At 42.8% G+C, this 21,559-nt stretch overlaps 1 protein-coding gene across 1 annotated transcript; it reads left to right on the top strand.

Annotated features, from left to right (window-relative positions):
• The first annotated feature begins 10,939 nt into the window (after window positions 1–10,939).
• On the top strand, window positions 10,940–21,420 carry LOC136768667 (E3 ubiquitin-protein ligase ZNRF1). The gene is made up of 5 exons (XM_066722970.1): window positions 10,940–11,636; window positions 17,753–17,848; window positions 17,991–18,096; window positions 18,290–18,374; window positions 18,510–21,420. The coding sequence occupies exons 1-4, from the start codon at window positions 11,135–11,137 to the stop codon at window positions 18,345–18,347; spliced, it is 762 nt and encodes a 253-aa protein (XP_066579067.1). The 5' UTR covers window positions 10,940–11,134; the 3' UTR covers window positions 18,348–18,374; window positions 18,510–21,420.
• The last annotated feature ends 139 nt before the right edge of the window (window positions 21,421–21,559 follow it).

The raw sequence follows: 21,559 nt of genomic DNA, 5'->3' as shown, positions 1-21,559 counted from the left end.
GAGTACCACCTGCCCTGCTGGTTTTTGTTTCAACCGAGGTCTTCATTTATATTTATTTACCATAGCCCATAACAAGTTTTCACATAATTGGCAGGTCAGAAGACTCTTCCCTTTCGGTAATGGTTGTCTTCCGACTTGAAAGGGAAGCACATTTATTTTAAACTTCATGGATCATAATAGTTTTAGCCTGAACACCTGTATTGCATACTCTTTCCATGGTATTTTCTTTCTGACAGGATCTTAATTTCATCACAGATGAAAATGTCCATTCCAGTTTTGAGGCACTCAGTTCTGAGATCAACAAACCTGCTGCTTCTTACCTGCTGAAACTTGCCAACTGGCTGTATGGGGAAAAAGACCTTTCATTACCTTCATGTGAATAACAACCCAATTATCGAGCTATATTGTTTGTATATCTGTGAAGAATTAATTTTCTATTAGTCTGCTTTAGGACTTTTTGGAATCCACAAGGCTGTTCTCCCACACAGACCTGGTTCCTGTGAGTTTTGTGGGAGCTCCAGAACAATCCTGGAAGCAGGTCAACATCTGGGTAGAGGAGCAGACAGAAGGTTAGCCTTGTATAGCCCATAAATAAACTCAATATTGCTTTCAGTTTGTGGTTCTTACTCTTTAGTTGTGTGCTCATGTAGGGACTTGAAAGTTATGAAGTGAGTTACCTCCAATCTGTATAGTGCTTTGGGATCCCTGGTGATGAAAGGCACTATATTAATGCAAGATGTTATTATTCATTTTAGAATGACATCCTCACCACTGTGGGTTATCATGCTTTTTTGATTTAAATGAAAATGTAATATAATTACTAATAGAGTTATTGCTTTTCTTGCATAATTATTTGTAAGTCTTAATTTGTTTTCTATCGTATCATTACTATTGATGTGTATATTGATAACACATTGTTGTGATGATTACTTTCAGTGAAATGAAATTAAGTGAGCCATTACACTGAATTCATGCAACCAGGAACAATTCGTCCTTCAACAATACTTGAATGCAGTCTACTTTAAAGGGACTTGGATGCAAAGTTTGAAGAAAGACACAAAAGAAATGCCCTTTAACATGAATAAAGTAAGTGGATAGTGCAACAGATGACAGAAGTCCTTTAATATGTTGTACTGGCTGAATCTTGAACTACTAATCTAAACTAAAAACACCTCAATATTAATATATTTGTGCAAACTAATGTGCATCAAGTTGTGTTTTATGTAACTGTGATTTACCGAATTCTTGACTAGTACACGAAATATACTACCTGTGTGGTTTACCGAGATTCAGTTATGCAGACAGTCGATAGCGGGGAGGGCTGGCAGACTGCATCCACTCGAGGACGGTTGCAAAGCTTTCAGGTTTTTGGTGGAGACGTTCTGGTTCTGTTCAGTCTTCCTGGATTTCGTCTCCTGCCTTCACTTTTCGACCACCATCTATTGACATTTTCAGAGAAGAGAGCCATTAGTATTTATAATGTTCTTATTGTGTGGTTACACAGGAGCTGTGTTGCGAGTGCTTCCTTTGGGTCCCACTGGGGGGGCCATAAAGAACCGCACCCCACCTCTCTTATAAAAGAGATTAAATGCCTCCAGAAACACTGGGAGGCCATCAGTTATTCAGCCACATCATTCACTGAAACCACATGCCTCTGTGATCACTGCCAACACGGGCCGCTAAATGATAGCGTCATCACTGTAACGGGCATCTCTGGTTCTTTCCTACGTCTCACTGTGTGGCTCACTGGCATTTAGGCCACTGTGTTTCAGCCTTAACAGTATGCCTGAGAGACCTGCAACCATTTCCCACTCACACATGTCCTGAAAGCTCCTGGTCGAAATAAGGTTTTCACTCAAAAGTGTGACATGCACAATGAACCAGCTGTGACATCCCCTCCTGGGTGTGATAAGCATTATTCAAACACCCCCCCCCCCGCACCCCTGGATCTCTTTCATGTTGCCTTACCACAACATTCTCCACCCCTCACCCCAACCCAACACAGCTTGCTCTTGGCACAGTGCTCACCCTGGAAAATAATCCAATCCAAAACATCTATAGTGTAGAACAGAGTCCCTGTACAGGGACTTGGGATCTGGAGCCGGCAGTGACAGCAGCAGTGGGAGCAGAAGCGACAGACCCCTGTAAAGATTACCTTCCTTCTGTCACAGGGAACAGAGAACAATGTACACCACCAAAAATGTCCAACTGAGCAAAAATGCGGTAGTATGGTAGAAGCATTGTAAAAATTGGCTAAAATCAAATTAAACATTTAGTAGAATCATGGTAAAAAATTGGTAAAGTACAGTGTGTCATGGTAATAACAAGGTATAATATGGTAAAGTGCACTGTGGTATAGCATGGTAAAAATGTGGATTACTATAGTATACTCACAAACACATACACACAGACCAGTGGTGGTGTTACACAATAAGTATATATTGAGCATACTATATGGGCCAAAGGCTGCACTCTTGCCCCCTACCACATGTCCCCGGTTTCCTACAAACACTGATATTATATAGTATTGTAACAGTTTCACTTTAACTGTCTAATAGCAAGGAACACTCAAATCTGCAATTTATTTAACAGGGACTGCTCTTTATTAGTGCCATGCACTTACACTGTCCTGACAATTGGCTGACATTAAACCTAGCAAGACACAGCCCAAAGGCTGGAAGGCTGTAACAGATGACCTCCTGCCCAGCCAGGGTGGATAGACAAGGTGCACACAGAGGGGTGGAGACACACAGGATGGAGCACAAACACATATTGCATTTTACAACTATTTATTATGGACACTGGTCACCGCTCTGTCCACACAGTCCAGCCAATGTCCACTAATCCAGCTATAGGCTTCCCAATGCCTTGTGCTCCACATCTGGGATTTGTAGCCTTCAGTGCTGAAGCTGACCAGCAGAGGGCAATACAGTATTATAACAGGAAGTCTAATAATATGCGGTTTTAGAAATGCAGTAGGAAATCACAGTGCAGCACAGCAATACTGAGAGAATTTGCTCTACTGACAGGGGAGATGGAGTGTATTTGACCACACATTTAAAGGAACGGAATCTGTTCAAACAGCTGTAATCCTTTCTGCTGATCAGCTATCAGCCTTACAACCACACAATCCACAACCACTGATTTCCATGGGACCTTTGATTGATTATAAATATAAATATTTTAATGAGAAAAGGCTCTACTGCATTGCCAGGAAACCTACTTTTTGCGTTTTCTTCACAGAATTATTAATGCCATTTGATTTTAAAAGTTGAATTTGAGATGATTACTGACCATTCATGACCTTCCCGTTTCTCGAAACCTTAACGGAACCTCAACCCATAACAATTGTCCAATGTCAAGCTGTGAGATCTGGGTATTTAATGGGTTCAACATAAATAACTTTAAAATATGTAAAAGCCTGGTATATTATACAGTAAAACCTGAGCCAGGAATAAATACTAGAATCCATTTAGTCTGCATATAACAGTGTCTCTTCCTGCAGAATGGACTCTAACCACTCCTGATATAAAACAGACCAAGCTCTGTATTTCTTACCTTCTTCTTGACTCCTCTCACTGTGGGATCTTCATTAATGGAAATCCAGCCCAGTGAGGTTGCTCTGGTTGTGTTTCAACAGAGAAAACGATCGACTGTGTGACAGAAATGGGAACTTGATTCTATTATGTCTTGATAACTTTGTGATGTAGGCAATCTGGGTCGAGAGGAGACCAGGGAGGAGGAGCCGAGGCTTCTAGTTTCTGCTCTGGACAATATTATCATCCCTCATAGGCAATACAGACTGACAGGTGAATTGAATTAAATAATTTAGGACATAACATTTATACAGGATTAATAAAGAATGAAGAAGATCTTATACATCAAGGAAACAACAATTTGTGTAATGAATATTCCACCACCTCAGTTGTTTAAAGTTATTAAAGGTGAATTATACTGTATCCTAAAGAATCTGAAATAAACCATGGGAAGCTCAGAATGTCTGAAATGCCTTCCTATGAGAGTGAAGAAAACACAGTAGAGACCAACAGGGACGGACTGGGACTGAAAAACAGCCCTGGACTTTGACCCAGACCAGCCCACCACAACCGGCCCGCGGATACTCAACTGCCCAACATTAACATGTTGAATGAAATGTAAAAATGCTGCTTTCCACCTAAATCGACATATCCAAAAGTGAATAACCATAATTTTGCATATTTTTTGGTAAACATAGTTATGAATTGCTCAGGTGTACATAGTAAAAATATGATGAAAATATTAAATGTATATTGTGTAGATCCTATTCAACAAACATTGAGGACACAGCAAATGTGAATGTTTGAATTTAACACTTTTGAAGTGTATATATGGGAACCATCACAAAAGTGTTAAATTAACACTTTTAAAAGTGTTGACATTCTAACACTTTCTCAGAGTACATTTTTAACACTTTGAGTGTTCAACATCAGCACCACATCAGTGCTAATAGCACTGTGCTCAGTGTTGAAACAGAATTTTCCCAACACTAGGTAGAGTCAAAAATGTACTCTGTACCAGTGTAAACAACACTACACAGCAAAATATCATTAGCAAATTTAACCCTTTTAAAGTGTACATGCACGACCATCCAAAATGTTTTAAATCAACACTCATGCATTGCTGGGTTCCCAACACTTCACTTCTTTATATATATATATATATATATATATATATATACACACTCACCTAAAGGATTATTAGGAACACCATACTAATACTGTGTTTGACCCCCTTTCACCTTCAGAACTGCCTTAATTCTACGTGGCATTGATTCAACAAGGTGCTGAAAGCATTCTTTAGAAATGTTGGCCCATATTGATAGGATAGCATCTTGCAGTTGATGGAGATTTGTGGGATGCACATCCAGGGCACGAAGCTCCCGTTCCACCACATCCCAAAGATGCTCTATTGGGTTGAGATCTGGTGACTGTGGGGGCCAGTTTAGTACAGTGAACTCATTGTCATGTTCAAGAAACCAATTTGAAATGATTCGACCTTTGTGACATGGTGCATTATCCTGCTGGAAGTAGCCATCAGAGGATGGGTACATGGTGGTCATAAAGGGATGGACATGGTCAGAAACAATGCTCAGGTAGGCCGTGGCATTTAAACGATGCCCAATTGGCACTAAGGGGCCTAAAGTGTGCCAAGAAAACATCCCCCACACCATTACACCACCACCACCAGCCTGCACAGTGGTAACAAGGCATGATGGATCCATGTTCTCATTCTGTTTACGCCAAATTCTGACTCTACCATCTGAATGTCTCAACAGAAATCGAGACTCATCAGACCAGGCAACATTTTTCCAGTCTTCAACTGTCCAATTTTGGTGAGCTTGTGCAAATTGTAGCCTCTTTTTCCTATTTGTAGTGGAGATGAGTGGTACCCGGTGGGGTCTTCTGCTGTTGTAGCCCATCCGCCTCAAGGTTGTACGTGTTGTGGCTTCACAAATGCTTTGCTGCATACCTCGGTTGTAACGAGTGGTTATTTCAGTCAAAGTTGCTCTTCTATCAGCTTGAATCAGTCGGCCCATTCTCCTCTGACCTCTAGCATCAACAAGGCATTTTCGCCCACAGGACTGCCGCATACTGGATGTTTTTCCCTTTTCACACCATTCTTTGTAAACCCTAGAAATGGTTGTGCGTGAAAATCCCAGTAACTGAGCAGATTGTGAAATACTCAGACCGGCCCGTCTGGCACCAACAACCATGCCACGCTCAAAATTGCTTAAATCACCTTTCTTTCCCATTCAGACATTCAGTTTGGAGTTCAGGAGATTGTCTTGACCAGGACCACACCCCTAAATGCATTGAAGCAACTGCCATGTGATTGGTTGGTTAGATAATTGCATTAATGAGAAATTGAACAGGTGTTCCTAATAATCCTTTAGGTGAGTGTATATATATATGTATTGTAATACCCAGACCCAGTAAGACAAGCAAACAGGTTATTCATATACAGGTCATGCTCAAAAGCACCACTACAAGCAGAAAAATAAACAAAAGAAAAAACAAATATGTGGTAGGTGTTGACTCAAAGACATGACTTCCAATTTAGTGTAGAAAAACACAAATGTAAATATATTGACACATTTTACACTCAAACAATAATTGCTTTAGAATAATTAATATTTACGCAATAATTAAGTGCTTATATAAACAATAACACAATAAAACATCAATTATTCTGGAAACTACCACAATGCATTGTGGAAAAGTTTAGTTATTTGGTTTTACATCAATACAGTGTTAATTCAACATTTTTTATTTTGACACCCAGTATTAACACTGACTCTCAAGATGGTTTAACTCTCAGAGTGTTAATTTCACCCAATGAATGTTGAAACGAACACTGATTTTTAACACTACATTTTAAGACTGTAATTTTAACACTATAGATTTTGTTGTGGAGTAGGGCATTAAATGACATGTGCCTGGCATGTACATTAATCAACAAATTATCTGTCTGTCTGTGTCTCATATTATCTGTAATGTGCTGGAGGGGGGGATGGGTGAGATGTTGTCCACCTGGGACAGACCACACCCACACCTAAGGCAGTGGAGGGGTTGTTGGCAGCAGTATCGCTGACGTCTTATCCACAGAATCACTATAAGAGAAACACAGTTTAATTATGAAACATTGAGGCCTTTTTCTCTTTCAGGAAATTGACCTTTCGTGATTGGTTTTAAGAGAAAACCGCAAATGATTGTATTGATCTTTCATTAATGTTTTATACCTGCGGTTACATATTAGATGATTGTGAATGGTTGTCTCGGTTCCCACTTGGTGGGCTTAACAGTAAACTGGTGTACCACACATCGCTTTTAAAAGGGATGAAACTCTGGGAGCACTGCCAACACAGGTTTCACCATCATAGCTGCTGGTCGAAACACATTGACTTAATTGCAGTAATTTTGCCTGCTAATCTACCCTGCTGGTTTTTGTTCCAACTGAGATCTCAATTGCTTAATTGAACCCTTCATTTAAATAATTTACGAAATCAGAGCCTTTTAGTTATTTTAAACAGGGGGTTACCGTTATGCATTAAATTTTATAAGGAACTTATACATTGTTACACAATGAAAACGTCGAAAGTAAGCAAATTAGTTCAATTAAGGGTTCAATGAAGTAATTGAGAGCTCCAGCAGGGTAAAGGGTCCTCAAAACCCAGGTTTGAGAAACACTGCTCTAGATGTCTCAAATTCATTTTGGACCTATTACCCGACCCCCCATGTCCTGTCTCTCTGCAACCCAAAACAACATGCTTTTGACTCTGTGCTTTGACACCGAAGTGCTGAAATCAGGGGAAATAATTTTTAAAAAAACAAGAATTGATAACTTATGGTTCTCAATTAAGAGCCGATCTCTGCATTTATGTTAGAATTTCATAAACTGGACTTTGAATTTTTCAACAACAACAACAACACAGAATATTTGTACATAATCTGTGGTATTACCTTGAACGAAGTCAACATGCCTCTATACGGGAGAGTGAGGTCCCTGTACAGGACGCGGCTTCTTACCTGGGAACTGGAGTCAGTGGAGGTGGCAGCGGCAGCAGCGACAGATCCAAGTGAACACTATCCTCCTTCTCTCTCAGCCAAGGGGTCCCTTGTGAAGGGGGGTGTGAGCAGAGAGAGTGTGAGAGGGAGGGGTTGAAGAAGAGAGGAACCTGTTCCTGTTAATGGCACTTTGGTTGGTTTCCAGAACAAGACACTGGAGTATTCAGCAAACCCAAATTGTAACAATTGTAGAACACGACAGAAATTAAAGTTTTTTCTACTTTTTATTTCCCTGGTCCTGGAGGACTGAGGGTCCAGTACACTAAACACTTACAAGAAAAACAGGTGTGTAGGTATTTCTGTGCATACAGAGTTGCAGAGGTCTGGAGCAAGCCATTCAAATTATGAAATTGAAATTAAAATTAAAGATGAATCATTGTTTTTTTTTTAATATAGAAATTGCTGGATTTCGTTTTTGTGGGATCGTTCAGTTAATCCAAGCGAGCACAAGGGGCTGAACAAAGCTTCTTGTGGATCCCTTGAGGTGTTCTAATGAGGAACTAAATGATAAGTGACCCTTGCGTTGATTATTCATTTGATTAATCCAGTTGATTGACTGATTAATTGGTTCTTGATTTGTTAACTGTGGTTGCTAATTAATGCAATCATTAATTAATACACTGGCAATATTTCCCCAAGGAGATTTATCATTTGTGGAGCCCAGAAGGAAACTCACAGGCACACACAGTATCGTTCAGCACCATGGACAGCAGAAGCAGTCATAGCGTGAGGCAGCCAAATATAGAAATAGAGAAATAAATAATCAATCAATTAATCTCTTGCTGTCACAGATTGAAGACAATACAAAATATTGAGTTATAGCCTGATGTTAATCCCTGGACTAGTTCTGTCACTATTCGTTAAAATGATAAAAACATGTAAGTCGCGTTAGGAGCAGTAATATATGCATCAGTGAGAGTGTGTAAAACTGCAGGTAGGTTAGGTAATTATGTGGAAATGTGGTAAAAGCATGGTAAAAAAAAAAAGTTAAAGTCATGTTCAACATTTAGTAAAATCATGTTAAAAAATTGGTACAGTGTATGGTAAAAACAAGGTATAATATGGTGCAGTATGGTGTAGCATGGTATAAACATGATTAAACATCTGGTTAACTATAGTATACATACGAACACATATGCACACGCCAGTGGTGGTACATTATAAGTATATATTAAGCATACAACATGGGCCAAAGAATGCACTGTGGCCGTTGTAATAGCAAGCAAAACGCAAGTCCGCAATTTATTCAACCAGAAATACTGCTCTTTATTAATGCCAAAAACCGTACTGGCGCAAACGATTATTTTTGCGGCACAAACCAGCACAAACGAATGTCACCACTTGGGATCGATTCAGAGTTTGTTGGAGTGCTAGGTGACGTCATCGCTGATCATAAAAAGATGAATATCTAAAAAACTAGAACCGCACTGGTGAAAACACATAGGACACATACCAACACAAAATAAAATTGCACAAATGTTTATTTTCAGGGCACAAGCCAGCACAAACGCACAAACGAGAGACTATTTCGGTTCCATCTGGATGTTGACGGGGTCCTGAGGTAACAGTTCATACAATATAATGTTTCATATCTCAGGAACCATAACGCCACAACAATGATTTCTGCGACACAAACCAGCACAAACGAATGAAAAATTGTGTTTTAATAATTTCAATACATGGTGTGCCAACTTCAACTGGAGGTCCTCTTCTGGGGGTTTGCAACCTTCAGCTTCGAACCTGCCCAGCAGAGGGCGTTACAGTAATATAACAGGAAAGCACATGACATGAGGTTTTAGGACTGCAATGGGAAATCAAGGTGCATCACAGCAATGTGGTGAGAATATTAGTAATCCTGGCGGGGAGACGGGGTGTATTTGATCATACATTTAGAGGAAGGGCGTCTGTTCGAAAGGCTGTAAATCCTTTCTGCTGATTGGCTATCCAACGTATGATTAACATCAGACTGGCTATCGGCCATACAACTATACAATGCGCAACCATTGAATTTGTTTATGTATTATAAACAAAAAGGATATGCAACGTACTAGATTAGGTATCTGTACGAAGTTTGATATGTATAGCACAATAGGAGGCGTTAGAATTCATCCAAATGGAATAATAATAATAATAATAATAATAATAATAATAATAATAATAATAATAATAATAATAATAATACACACTATGCAAGAGAACAATACTTTGAATGTAATTAAATCTTCATCTATGAGAAGTCTCCGTATAGATGATGTGTGAATTTCTGTGTGTGTGTGTGTGTGTGTGTGTATGTGTGTTCCGGGGCTGTGCATTAGTAATACTAGGTGAATCTCTTTAAATCCAGCACTATCTGCTCTCAGTTGTCTTGCTTAGGGCATCAGAAAGATCAGTGTTTCTCTATCCTGCGCCTGCGTCTCTCTTGTCACACTAGCCAACTGTTTCACATAATTCAATAACACTCTGAGTGGGCAGATACCAATTTGAGCTAATGTGGTTCGATCGAGGGTTGGAGTTATAACCTTCGGGGCTGAGAGACACTGTCCAGCAGACAGTCTGACACTGGGGCCGGTATTGACATATGATTAGCCTACTTCTCACATGGATTGACTCATCTGAGAGAGAGAGAGAGAGAGAGAGAGAGAGAGAGATGCACTTCCTCCTCCACTGCAATAAATATGCCAAATTAAGGGACACATTCTTTAATAAAAAACATAAATATTATAAAATCATTTTCTGAATTGATAAATGAAAAAAAAATAGCTATCCTCCTGGGGGAGGGACACACAGCCCCCCTGGCCGTCCAATATGTAGCCGCCTGCCACAGCCTGAGGGGCTCACTGTGAAAACATACTTGAGCACCAGCTGTAAACTATTAATAAAGTAAATGTACATGTCTATTAAGATTTTATTTATAAATTATATTGTACTGTTTAATTTTTTTCCTCCTTTTGCTTACCTTTTATTATTTTTCAATGTATGTATATAATATCAACTGCTTTGGCAACACTACGAAACTGTTTGTCATGCCAATAAAGCACCCTTGAATTGAATTGAATTGAGAGAGAGAGAGAGAGAGAGAGAGAGGTCGTATTGACCAGACGAGTGGTGGGTTTCTTTGCAAAAACCAAAATGAACTGACTTGTCACCGAAATCCTGGGCTGTACAGGCATGATGCACTTACTGTAACAGCATGAAGGAAATATTTTCCCTGTAACCCAAGAAGCGGGAATTTCCGTTTTGATGCAAGCGTGGAAGAAAGAAACAGAAACGTCATTATTCAAAATCACCATCCCGCCCTCTGATTGGACGGCGACATTGAGGCGGGCGTGTGACGTCAGAGCGCCCACAGACACAGGGCCGGCGCTTCCTGGCTGTGTGGGTTAGAGGTGAGCGGCGCAGGAGCAGCGCCCGTTAACCGTCAAAATACAGCAAGAAATCGCGTTTAGCAGTAAGAAGTGTGAAAGGGACTATCGTTGGGTTTTTAGTATATATTTGTATTATTAAAAACATCCTACCTGCATTGAACAGCCATGGGGACGCGGGCGAGCAGGTTTCAACAGGATGCCGGGACTGTGTTCGACAAAGACGGGCTCAGGCGAGACTCGTACCGGCGAGTTCGGGGCAAAAGGCCCACAAGCCTGGTGGTGGATTTCTCCGGCAGCTTCGACCCCGCGTCCGAGCCGAGCCAGACCCGTGCGGAGGAAGGAGGGGACTCGGATCGGGGGCGGTCGGCGGCGGGCAGCGAGGGCAGCCCCAGCCCCGCCGAGAGGATCGGCACAGAGGCCCTCCCGGAGCAAGGCAGCAGCGGCCACAGTGCCGGCGACAGTGCGACGCCTTCAGCCCCCGGCGCAGAGCGACTGTCCGGGGACGAAGCCGCCCGGGTGACCCTGCGCACTTTCTCCGAGCGGCTCCCGACGGGGCGGCTGTCCGGGCGGAACCTCGCTACACGATCGGGCCGGGTCCGCGGTTCCCACGCCCGGCCTTTGTCTGAGGCTTGGGTCGGCGTGTACAGGGTCAACACCAGGCATGGAAGTGAGTAGACTGAGGACTGAGTAACATGTGTGTGTGTACGTGTACGACAGACAATACAAATAATCAGATGAAGATCAGAAAGATCTGTTATGTAAATGTGTATATATGTATCTAATCTTTAACTTGTTTTCTTGGCTTGATTTCCAATAATGATATATGTGTGTGTGTGTGTGTGTGCATCCGATCTAATGTAACCCTGTCGGAGACGCAGCACTGGGAGTTGATCTGCATCTTCATCTATATTTGACTTGTTGAGTTCAAGCTGTTGCTTAGCGTCTGTGTTTTTTTTCGTCGTTACTGGGGAAGTTGCTGGGCTGGAGATGTTCATGCATCCTGAGAGAGAATGGCTTTGGGGGGAATAAGTGCAGGCATGTTGTGTTTGGGGTGGGGGGTTAGTGATTTGACTGGAGACATAGGAAGCTCTTTTGAAGAGTCTGCAGTGGTTTCCATTGTGTGGACTGGCAATGTTGTCATATAGCCGATGTCCCTGAACACCACCGGGCACAAGAGATTGTGTGTTTGCTGCCTTTGTTCTGTGATTGGGTGGTTTGGCTTTCCTGGCATGTGTACATCTTTGTAGCTGTGTGTGTACCTTTGGCATCTTTGCTGTCATTCACTAATCTGTTGAGTTTGGTATGGCGCACCAAGCTGCACTTGGCACTTGACTGCTTGGATCTTATTCAAAGATTACCAAGTAGGCCCTTGCTTGCAAGTGTTGGTGCGAGGGGACTCGGTTCTACAAGCCAAGTCTGCAACTCCACAGATCTCCGAAGTTTGCCTTGGCCTCCCTTATTTCTTCATTAGGTATGTACAGCTGTTCGAATATCTGATTATCGCTGCCTGTTCTGCACTTTCACATCAGTTCTGCAGGAATGTCTTCATCTTCATCCTCTACTTTTTCATTTTTTCTTCTTTGAAACCAGAGTACCAGTGGAATATCAGTATTGTATCGCAATGAAAACACTTCAGCCTTTTCCAGTCCCAACTTGTCTGCTGCCCTGAAAGGAATGAGCTCCTTTCTCTCCCTTTCAGAGCACTTTCTGCACTGCTGTGATTTTGCTGTATTGTGGTGTGTGCCTGTGCCAGAGAGCGTGCTTTGATACCTTGTCTGCACAAGCCAGGAATCTGGGTAGATGGGAGCCTTCCAAGGGCTCAGAGATGCAAAGTGAATGTAGACACAACAGAATGGGGAATTGAGCAGAAGAAAATACAAAGCAGAAACTGCTTCTTCTTGATCTCATAATTTGTCAGTTAGTTCTTGTTATGTTGTAGATGCACCCATTAAGAAAGTGTTGCCTGCCCTGAGCTTGGTTTAACTTGAGGCCTACACCAAGGATTGACTGTATAAGGTCATGCTGTGTGCAGCTGTAGAGTACAAGGGCAGGGCTCCAGTGCCACAAGGGTCTCTCATAGCCCTTCATCCTCAGGCTTGCATTGCTCAAGGCTCACCTCGAGGCTGGGCTCGTCTCCTCAGCACCTGCCTTGACCCTCCTTGGAGTGCTGCAGCATATGGAAACCCAGGGCCATTTTTCCTTTTTCCAGTTACAGCACAGTCTTGTATAGCTACCCAGCACAGGTCACAACCAGTGTGGGGCTATAACAACCCAAGTGCACTCAACCATCAAGGAATATGTGGATTTGTGTTTTGATCTTGTGGATTTGCTTTCAGGAGATTCACTAAGCTTTTGCTACCATGCTAAGCGGGGAAACTATATTAGAGAGAGGGGATGGATGGAAGCAGAAGTCTGTGCTCCTATTGTGATGTCATTCCACTGCAAGAACAGAATTCTCCCCTCGTGCTGGTGTGCGCCTTGTGTGCCTGGTGGTGGTGGTGCCGTTTTCTTCGCCCGCTTCTTGGGTTACGCAATCTGATTGCAAAATGATTTCAAACAACAACAAAAAACTCCAAACCATAACTTGACTGGGTGGCTGACTGACTCACTCACTGTCCAACAGGATCTCGGTGTGTCTGAACCTCTCCTCTGAAGCACAGTCTATCCTACATTACACTGCTGTGCTGAAGGCAGATTGCAGTCAAATGCACAGTATTCAAATACTTTACAAGCTTGTTTGTTTTCCTCACTAGGATGGAGGAGATCAGCTCCCAGGGGAGCGGGATGGGATTGAGAAGAGTGCCCCTTGCATGAGTAAGGGGTGATCCTATATTTCAGTCCGCCCCCCAGCCCCTTCAGAGTGACACACTCTGATTACTTGGCAAAAAGCCTGGGCTCGACCTGGAAACTTCCTGTCAGTGGGCTGCTGGGATGCTCGGTTATATTTAGAATCATCCTACTAATTTGTTTCGCTACAGACTTCCCACTGTTTGGACTACAGATGAAAATCCCTTCCATCCACACTTATTTTATTATTTTATTATTTATCTTGGGGAGCTGGAGCTTGGGCAGCTGTGTCCCTCAGGATTGACCTCAGAGAAATGTGGGTGTGAGGACAGAGGAGATCAAATCCCTGAAACCGACGTACGTTTCCAGGAAATGCTGCAGAGCTTTGTTGCTGAAGGGCGCTGGCTCTGTGCTTTCCAGGGTATTTCCCAGCCTCCACCGTAGCAGGGAGTGAATACTATGGCACAGAACAAAACGCAGTGCAGCTTCGGACAATGGAATAGGCTGCTCTGTGTGTTATGGGCGTCTGCCAATAAATAAATAAAAATAATAATAATAATAATAATAATAATGGGGGCAGTGTGGGTTGGCAGTGGTGCACGGCTGGCTAAAACGCGACCCCGGCAGATCAAGGTGGCACCTGGCAGTGACGGTGCTGTACAGCTGTGTGTACCTGCTGGCACTGGGAGGACATTAATTATCTCACTGTGTTTATGCATCTCTCTCTCTATTGCACTTCAGAGTGAAGAGTCACCTACTATGTAGGAATTCGTTTAGACCAGGGATGGCGAACCTGTGGCACGCATATCCGTATAGGTTGGCACACCAAGTGAGCGACTGTGTTTTTTTTGTTGTTTTTGCCAGCCCGCCCCTCAATTGTCTAAACTGATTGACACTTTAGAAAACCAGTCGGTATATTTGGCAGTGATGGCACCGCCCACAAGTCATTGAGCAACGTCACGTTATATTCCGAATATTCATGTTTTAGTTGGGTTCTTGTGCACAGATTTTCGCAGATTGGCACAGAACTGCAGAATCTTCCGCTCTTATTGGTGGAGCTGCGCAGATCCGTGCAGAACTGAAATTCTGCACTTCACGAACAAGATGTTAATGTTATGATGAGTGTTTATGCTGCGGTGCGGCACTGAGGGAGCAGGAGGAAGATTATTATTACTATTTTTATTTCTTGGCAGATGCTCTTATCCAGGGCGACTTACAACATAAGTGCAAACAAAGTGCAAAAATACAGTGAAGTACAACTGTACAAGATGATAGAAACTGTAAGTCTGTCATGTTGTGATTCATTATGGTCAACAGTGGATGGGTTTTGTTGAAAATGCGGGGGGAAAGCATTTTGTTTAGTGTTATCTCCTGTATCAAATGGAGAAATGGCCACAAACATTCATATTTAACACTCCACCAATTTAAAAACTTCATGAAGTTGGCAAAAAGCTTAATTCTCAAAAAAACTAATTTTGCCTTTGAGTACATTTGTGCACATTTCTACTCACGGTAGATTGATTACACTCCATTATTGTTGTCTTAAAATATAAGTGCCACACAATGTATATTAATCTACCAGTTTTAGTTACTTTACAAAATGTAAAAGCAGTAGATATTAAGTAAATGTATGTTGAAACAAACGAAGGTGCATTGATAATGAGTGAGTGTAAGTGCACACAAAACAATATGGAAGGGCTACTAATTCAGACAAAACTTCTACTTCTTGTATGTAATGGCAGGGCAATGGGTGAATCTGTGGGACTTTGTTTTTGGGTAGATTGTGATTGGAATGAGGTTTTTAAATTAACTTTAGCATTATAATCCTCTAACTTAAAGCGTGATGAAATGTGATTCATGCATTTTACTGCACTGTAGCAATACTGCAGTATTTAAAATATGTATTCACTTAATTGTATGATGCACGTATTCTTTATTCTTTAATGTTGTGACATGCTTTGGCATGGTGTTCCACTATTTACAATTAAGAGTGATTGATTTAATTTGAATGAGCATTAAAGATTCTCATTCCCCGAAATAAAAAGCGACACATTCCAAAAATGATCGAGCTAGTGAAGTGCTGTTACTATTGCTTTTTTTATATTTGTAAATTGCAACAAAAAACAATAAATATTGATTAAACAAATTGCTGTGTAGCCCCTGTGTAAACTTTTATATCCCTAATTCATCATTGGTATCCTTCGGCACTTACCTAGGTATACAAACCAGATTTTGGGCACTCCATTCAAAAAAAGGTTCACCATCCCTGGTTTAGACTGATCTGAATATAAGTTTCGTGTGACTTAAAATTCAAAATATTACAATCGTTTTTTTTTTTTTTGTAACTATAATGAAAAACTTTGTTCATGTTTTGACCAAAATTATCTGTGATGAAATTAGGGTTACAGTTTTCTCTGGGGTCAGGGTTAGAGTCCCCAGTGAACCCCTTCTTTTGTTAAGATTTTGGACGGTCTCTCTACTGGGTTTACCAGATGGGGCCTGGCTTAACATTGTGGGGTTGCCTGGGGTTGGGCTTCAGCCTGCTGTTCGGGCTTAAATTGAAGCAGGTCACCTACTGATGTAAAAGAACGGGGCACAGTGCCATGTCTCTCAGTCTGGCCCTATAAGGCAGTATCACGACTCATACATGACTGAGTAGGATTAGGGTGGCAAGCTAAAATAGTCTAAAGAAAAAAATAAAAGCCAAGTCAATCGCAGCTGTTAGTTTATGCAGTCTGGGGCTGAGTACCCCGGCCCACTGCAGCTTGCATACTTCAGCACTGCCACACAGGGCCCGGCCCGGCCCGGCCCGGCCCCTGCGCTCCATGCTGGGGCTGGGCAGGAATGCTGTGAGCTCCTAGGTCCTGCCTGGTCTTGTCCTGGCGCTCACAGACAATCCACAATAGCAGCATTGTCAGCCAGCGAGGTAAGGTGGGGCTTTTGAGTGGAAGGAGGTGTGTGTGTGTGTGTGTGTGTGTGTGTGTGTGTGTGTGTATGATTGTGAGAAGGGGTGTGTGTGAGTGTCATTCTATGAGTGTGATAAGAGATGTGTGTTTCTGCGTGTTGAAACGGACCCCAGGCCTATTCCATGGTATTTCCTCTGACTTCCCCTTCCTTAGAAATATTTGCACAGTGATGTAGTGTACCGATGTCCCAGCTGACTTATGATGAGAGAATAGCTTCCTGTATACCAGGGATTTATTTTTATTGATTTTATTTTTAAGCCTGAAGTATAATATAAGGAAGTGGAATGTCACAATGACCGTGAGAACTCCAGCTCGTGCTCTCAGGAGAATAGAACTCAGGCGGTCCAAATTTAATGATTTTAATTTAATTAAACGTCGCAATATTCTGAAAGTTTGTCTTTGCTGAAACAAAACCTGGATATTTCCGCTTTTAAATAAAAAATAAAATTAACTTGAGAGGCTTTATTTTTGCCAACCTGTTCTGATGGTGTCTTGCAAGTGTGTGGACTTTGACCTTTCATTTCTTCTCCTGGTGTGTCCCTGCCCTGTTTCTCACTGGAACTCGTCTGTTGGAAAGTCCTGGCCTTTCTTGGGTCCCTTCATTCTTTCTCTTTTTCATTCCTTCTGTCTGTCTCTCTCTGTCGGTGCCTATGTGCATCTGGGTTAGCCTAGTAACCCACATATAACCCTGCAGTCATGTCTGCTGCAGTCAGGTCCTGGTGTGTGATGCCCAGTACAGTAGAGCTGCCAGAAACCATTATGTATCATTGTGTGTGTGTTGGCTGTGGTGTCTCGCTTTGTTCACGCATTGCTGTCCCTTCCTGAGTAAGTCTATTTTGCTTTTGCTTTCCTCGGTTTTGCTTTTCATTTTCTCTTAAGTGTATTATTTTAATTATTTCTCTTTCCACCCCCCTCCAACCTCTAAATGTCAGTGCTTCTGTCCTGTTTAAATCGCTCTGTCCTGTATAAGAGTGGCAGTAGTCTTCTGCAATGTATTAAAGTTTCTCTTTCCCTCCCTCTTTTGCTCCAGCCATCAAGTGCCCATTCTGCACAAAGCCGTTTCCCGGGGGGCGTTTTGAAGAGCACCTGCTGAGCTGCCTGACCGCCCCCTCCCTGCCTTACAACAGTGAGTATCGACCCAGCCCCCCAGACACTCTGCACAAGAGAGACACACACGCACACACTGTACATCTGGGAGTGAAAGAGTAACATGAGGTGAGGAGGTGGACACTGCTGATGTTGGTCAATCTCTTTCTCTCCCTCTCCAGCGGACACCCTGTACAAAGACAGCGGGGAGTGCTCCATCTGCCTGGAGGACCTCGTCCAGGGCCAGACGATAGCCCGACTGGCCTGCCTTTGCATCTACCACAAGAGGTGAGTGAGGCTGCTCTCCCCTTGCCGTTTGACTGGGAGAGAGACCGGAACTCCCCAGGCGGGCTACACTATGCATACATGAAACCATACATTTTTAGAAAGAAAATCTAGAGAGGAAATTGGAGTTGATTCGGCTGGGAAGACGTGCAGAATTTCAGAAGTGATGCTGATCTCTCCGTCTCTCTGTCTCCAGTTGTATAGACTCGTGGTGTAAAGTCAAGCCTTGCTGCCCTGAGCACCCTTTCGACTGAGGAGCGACACTGCAAGGCACTTTTCAGGTAGGCCTCTGTGCTGTGTCTCTGGCCAGATCGAGCTGCTCACGCAGTATACTATAGCGGATGATTTGCTAGGGTTTTCCGGTGTCACTGAGAACTAACCCAATTCACTGTTTTTCTGTCTATTCTTCTCCCCAGGAATTCACACTTGGCTGGGAAAACAAAAACAACAAGGGGGGAAAAAATATGAAAAACGTGGACAAAAAAAAATGATTTGCACTAGAACTAAAAAAAAAAAAAACAGGAAGCAGCAGATTGAATGGGGGATGCTGACAAGAACTGAGATGGGAGCCGGGAGGAGGGTTCGTGGGCCAATGCGAATGCTTAACCCTGGCCCGGCCCGGTCTGGCCTAATTAAACTCCAGCCAAGCCCGGAGCTGTGTGCTCTGAACATGGGTGCCATGTGCCACACGTGCTGTGAGAGGGAGAGCGAGGAGATGGAGAGAGGGATGAAGGGCTGGAGGACTGAAGAAAGAGAACCCAGGAGGGATCCCATTGCTTCATTGCTTCATTTCTTACCGGAACAGGAAGGAATGGAGGGGGGAGACCCAATACCATGAAGCCTTAACCCTCCTCCCCATAAGAGGGGTGGAAGGAAGGAAACACCCCAAAAAATAAGGACACCACAATGGAGTGTGGGTCTAGTCTATCTGGGGAGGGAGGGGAGTGGGGTCTTGAGCTGAGGATTGTGTGCCACGTTCCCATTTAAAGACTTCAGGATCTGTGCTTAACCTGTGAATCTGCTGGATTGCTAAAGGACAGGGGCTCCCCAGTGTATTCCTTTTTATACAAGATCATCAAACGCTCCGGTCTGGTGCTCTCCCCACTTTGTGCCAAAAAGGGAGCGAAAGCCATTTGCTGCACAGTGGACAACCGAGTTTCTCTTCCTCCCACTTGCAGTTGCTCATGTATTATCTGTGTGTTTTTGCCCTTTGTAAAGTATTGAACCGTTGAAATAAGAGCTTCATTGATTAGGTTGCCGCTGTCTGCAGTCATTTACAAACTGTTCCATCAAAACCCTTCCTAAAAGCTTTTGCATTGAGTTTGCGTTCAGTTTCATTATTTTTTTTCCCCAGTTGGCGTAAGTCTGTCTCTGGGAAAGACTGGCATGTTTTTTTGTATGTTTTTTGGTCTTGTTTTTCTCTTTCTAAACTGGCAGTGTTGGTCCACAGTTTGACAGCTGCACCAGTGCGCCTTAATGTAACGCGTGAGACCATGTTTTTTTCAGTTACACCGGCCGGCTCAGTCTGTTACAACGGACAGCTGCGATCGTCATTTAGCTCCCCGACTGTTTCATTAGTCTGAGTTCACCCGAGCTGGTTCTGCCTGTTCTGTAGCTGCAGTCACAATGTCACACTGTTCTCCGACTAAACTAGACGGTTTGTGCGTTTCCTTGAAGTGCTTGCTTAGTCTCGCACAGTGCATTTTTGTTTTGAAGCGGGGTACCTGTACCGACTCGTTTTGTGTTCTGCCTACGGGAAGGTGCCTGCGTAGGTTTTCAATGCGGTTTAAGTGCTCCTTGAGTTACGGATTAGCTTTGGGAAGATTTATTTATTTATATATATATATATATATATATATATATATATATATATATTCAAATAATACATTAACATTGCACAGTGGAGGAATAGGACTGGGGAGTTCTCTTATTGATCCCTTGTGCTCTACACTGCACCAATCTAGCTGGACCTGTGCCTTTGCAGGGAAATGCACAAGATGGTTGTGCCCATTTCTGTTGCCAGTGAGCCAGGCGCTCTTGCTACAGCAGGCGATGGATGTTTGGAAAAAATCCGCACAGCCTTAAATTCTCTGAAGGGCAGTCCTCCCTGTTGTACTGAACGCGTGTGCTGGGTTTGAGTGTGGGGTTGGGTGGAGTGGAGTCAAGTAGCTTTAGTATTATTTGGGAAGCTGGATGTAAAACGGATTGTACCCCGGCGACCGCTACACCCCTTGCAATGATTCGGTTATGAATTAATGTAGCAATCGAGTGCGGAGGATGACATTAGGCAGGCAGAGGATTCTCCACTGTCCTACTATCAGCCAATCGATTATTTTACCGTGACTCCTAGATGCTGTTGGCCACCTCACTACAGACAATGTATCCACGTGTCCTGGAATTACAATGAGAGCCTAGTTTGAAGCCATGCAACAGAGACGTGGAGGAGAGGGATGGAAGTTGGGGAAGGTTTAATCTTAGGGGTGTACACAAGGGGTGGGACACATGGGTTCTCGAGTTAAAGATTCCCTTTTGTGTGTACGCTGTATTTCTCCATTACTAAATTGGCACCAGTCCAATGCACCCAAACACATAAAAAAAAAAAAAAAAAGTCAACGACCTCTTGCATAGACTGTCAACTCTTGCCTTTCTGCCTGAGTGATCACCGCAACCGACAGGAAGACGGTGTGTGACGGGAACCCTACCCCCTCTGACGGAGACCACACGCTGTCTGACTCAGTGTCTGACTGAAGCCGACTGAAATGCACGCTGGCAGCAGCGGCTGGTTTCTCTCTCTCTCTCATACGTGTACAGACACCCACAACCACAGTGACGCACTCTCTTACGAGCACTCAGGTTTCTACAGTGAATCAAATGCATGTGAATACACTTCGTCTCATACACCAGCACTGTTTTATATTGTTACTTACATGATGTCAGGTCTTCCCATGTTGTACTAGACGGAGTGAGTTACACGTCTATGATGAGGGTGGGGCGGGGTACTGCTTGTTTTTGTTTTTAGTATGCTTGTTTTCAATTCGAGATTCTGATGATATAGGAGTCGGGGTCAGTACAAAAATATGTATACATTTTGTAAAGCTGTAAACCTGGACAATCTGCCTTTAGGGCCAATGGGCTGTGCTAATTTTTTATTTATTCAACTGTAAATATATGATCTTTTTTTGGTTGCTTTTTTTTTATGTATATATATACTTAGGGGGGTATATATATATATATACACAGTTTGTATCCCAAAAATATTTTCTTTTTTTGTATGTTGCAAAAGTTGTTTTATATGTATTTTTTACTATATAAAAATTGTAAGTCATACCCGTTGTTGGTATTTTTTTGTGTGTGTGGTTGGTTAGAAATGCAAGAAGTGGTAACTATCACCTTAAGACAGAGGTTTTGAAACCGGTCCTGGAGTACCACCTGCCCTGCTGGTTTTTGTTCCAACCTAGGTTTAATT

This window comes from Amia ocellicauda, chromosome 14 (assembly GCF_036373705.1).
Source record: "Amia ocellicauda isolate fAmiCal2 chromosome 14, fAmiCal2.hap1, whole genome shotgun sequence".
In the NCBI taxonomy this organism is placed as follows: domain Eukaryota; kingdom Metazoa; phylum Chordata; class Actinopteri; order Amiiformes; family Amiidae; genus Amia; species Amia ocellicauda.
Note: the sequence above shows the minus strand (reverse complement) of the source record. Positions and strands in the feature narration are given on the sequence as shown.

Excerpts from the sequence above, each read along its gene's own strand:
- LOC136768667 (XM_066722970.1), top strand. The coding sequence starts at position 11,135 with ATGGGGACGCGGGCGAGCAGGTTTCAACAGGATGCCGGGACTGTGTTC. Across the intron at positions 11,637-17,752 it reads GGTCAACACCAGGCATGGAA|CCATCAAGTGCCCATTCTGC; the intron begins GTGAGTAGACTG and ends CTTTTGCTCCAG. Across the intron at positions 18,097-18,289 it reads CTTTGCATCTACCACAAGAG|TTGTATAGACTCGTGGTGTA; the intron begins GTGAGTGAGGCT and ends CTCTGTCTCCAG.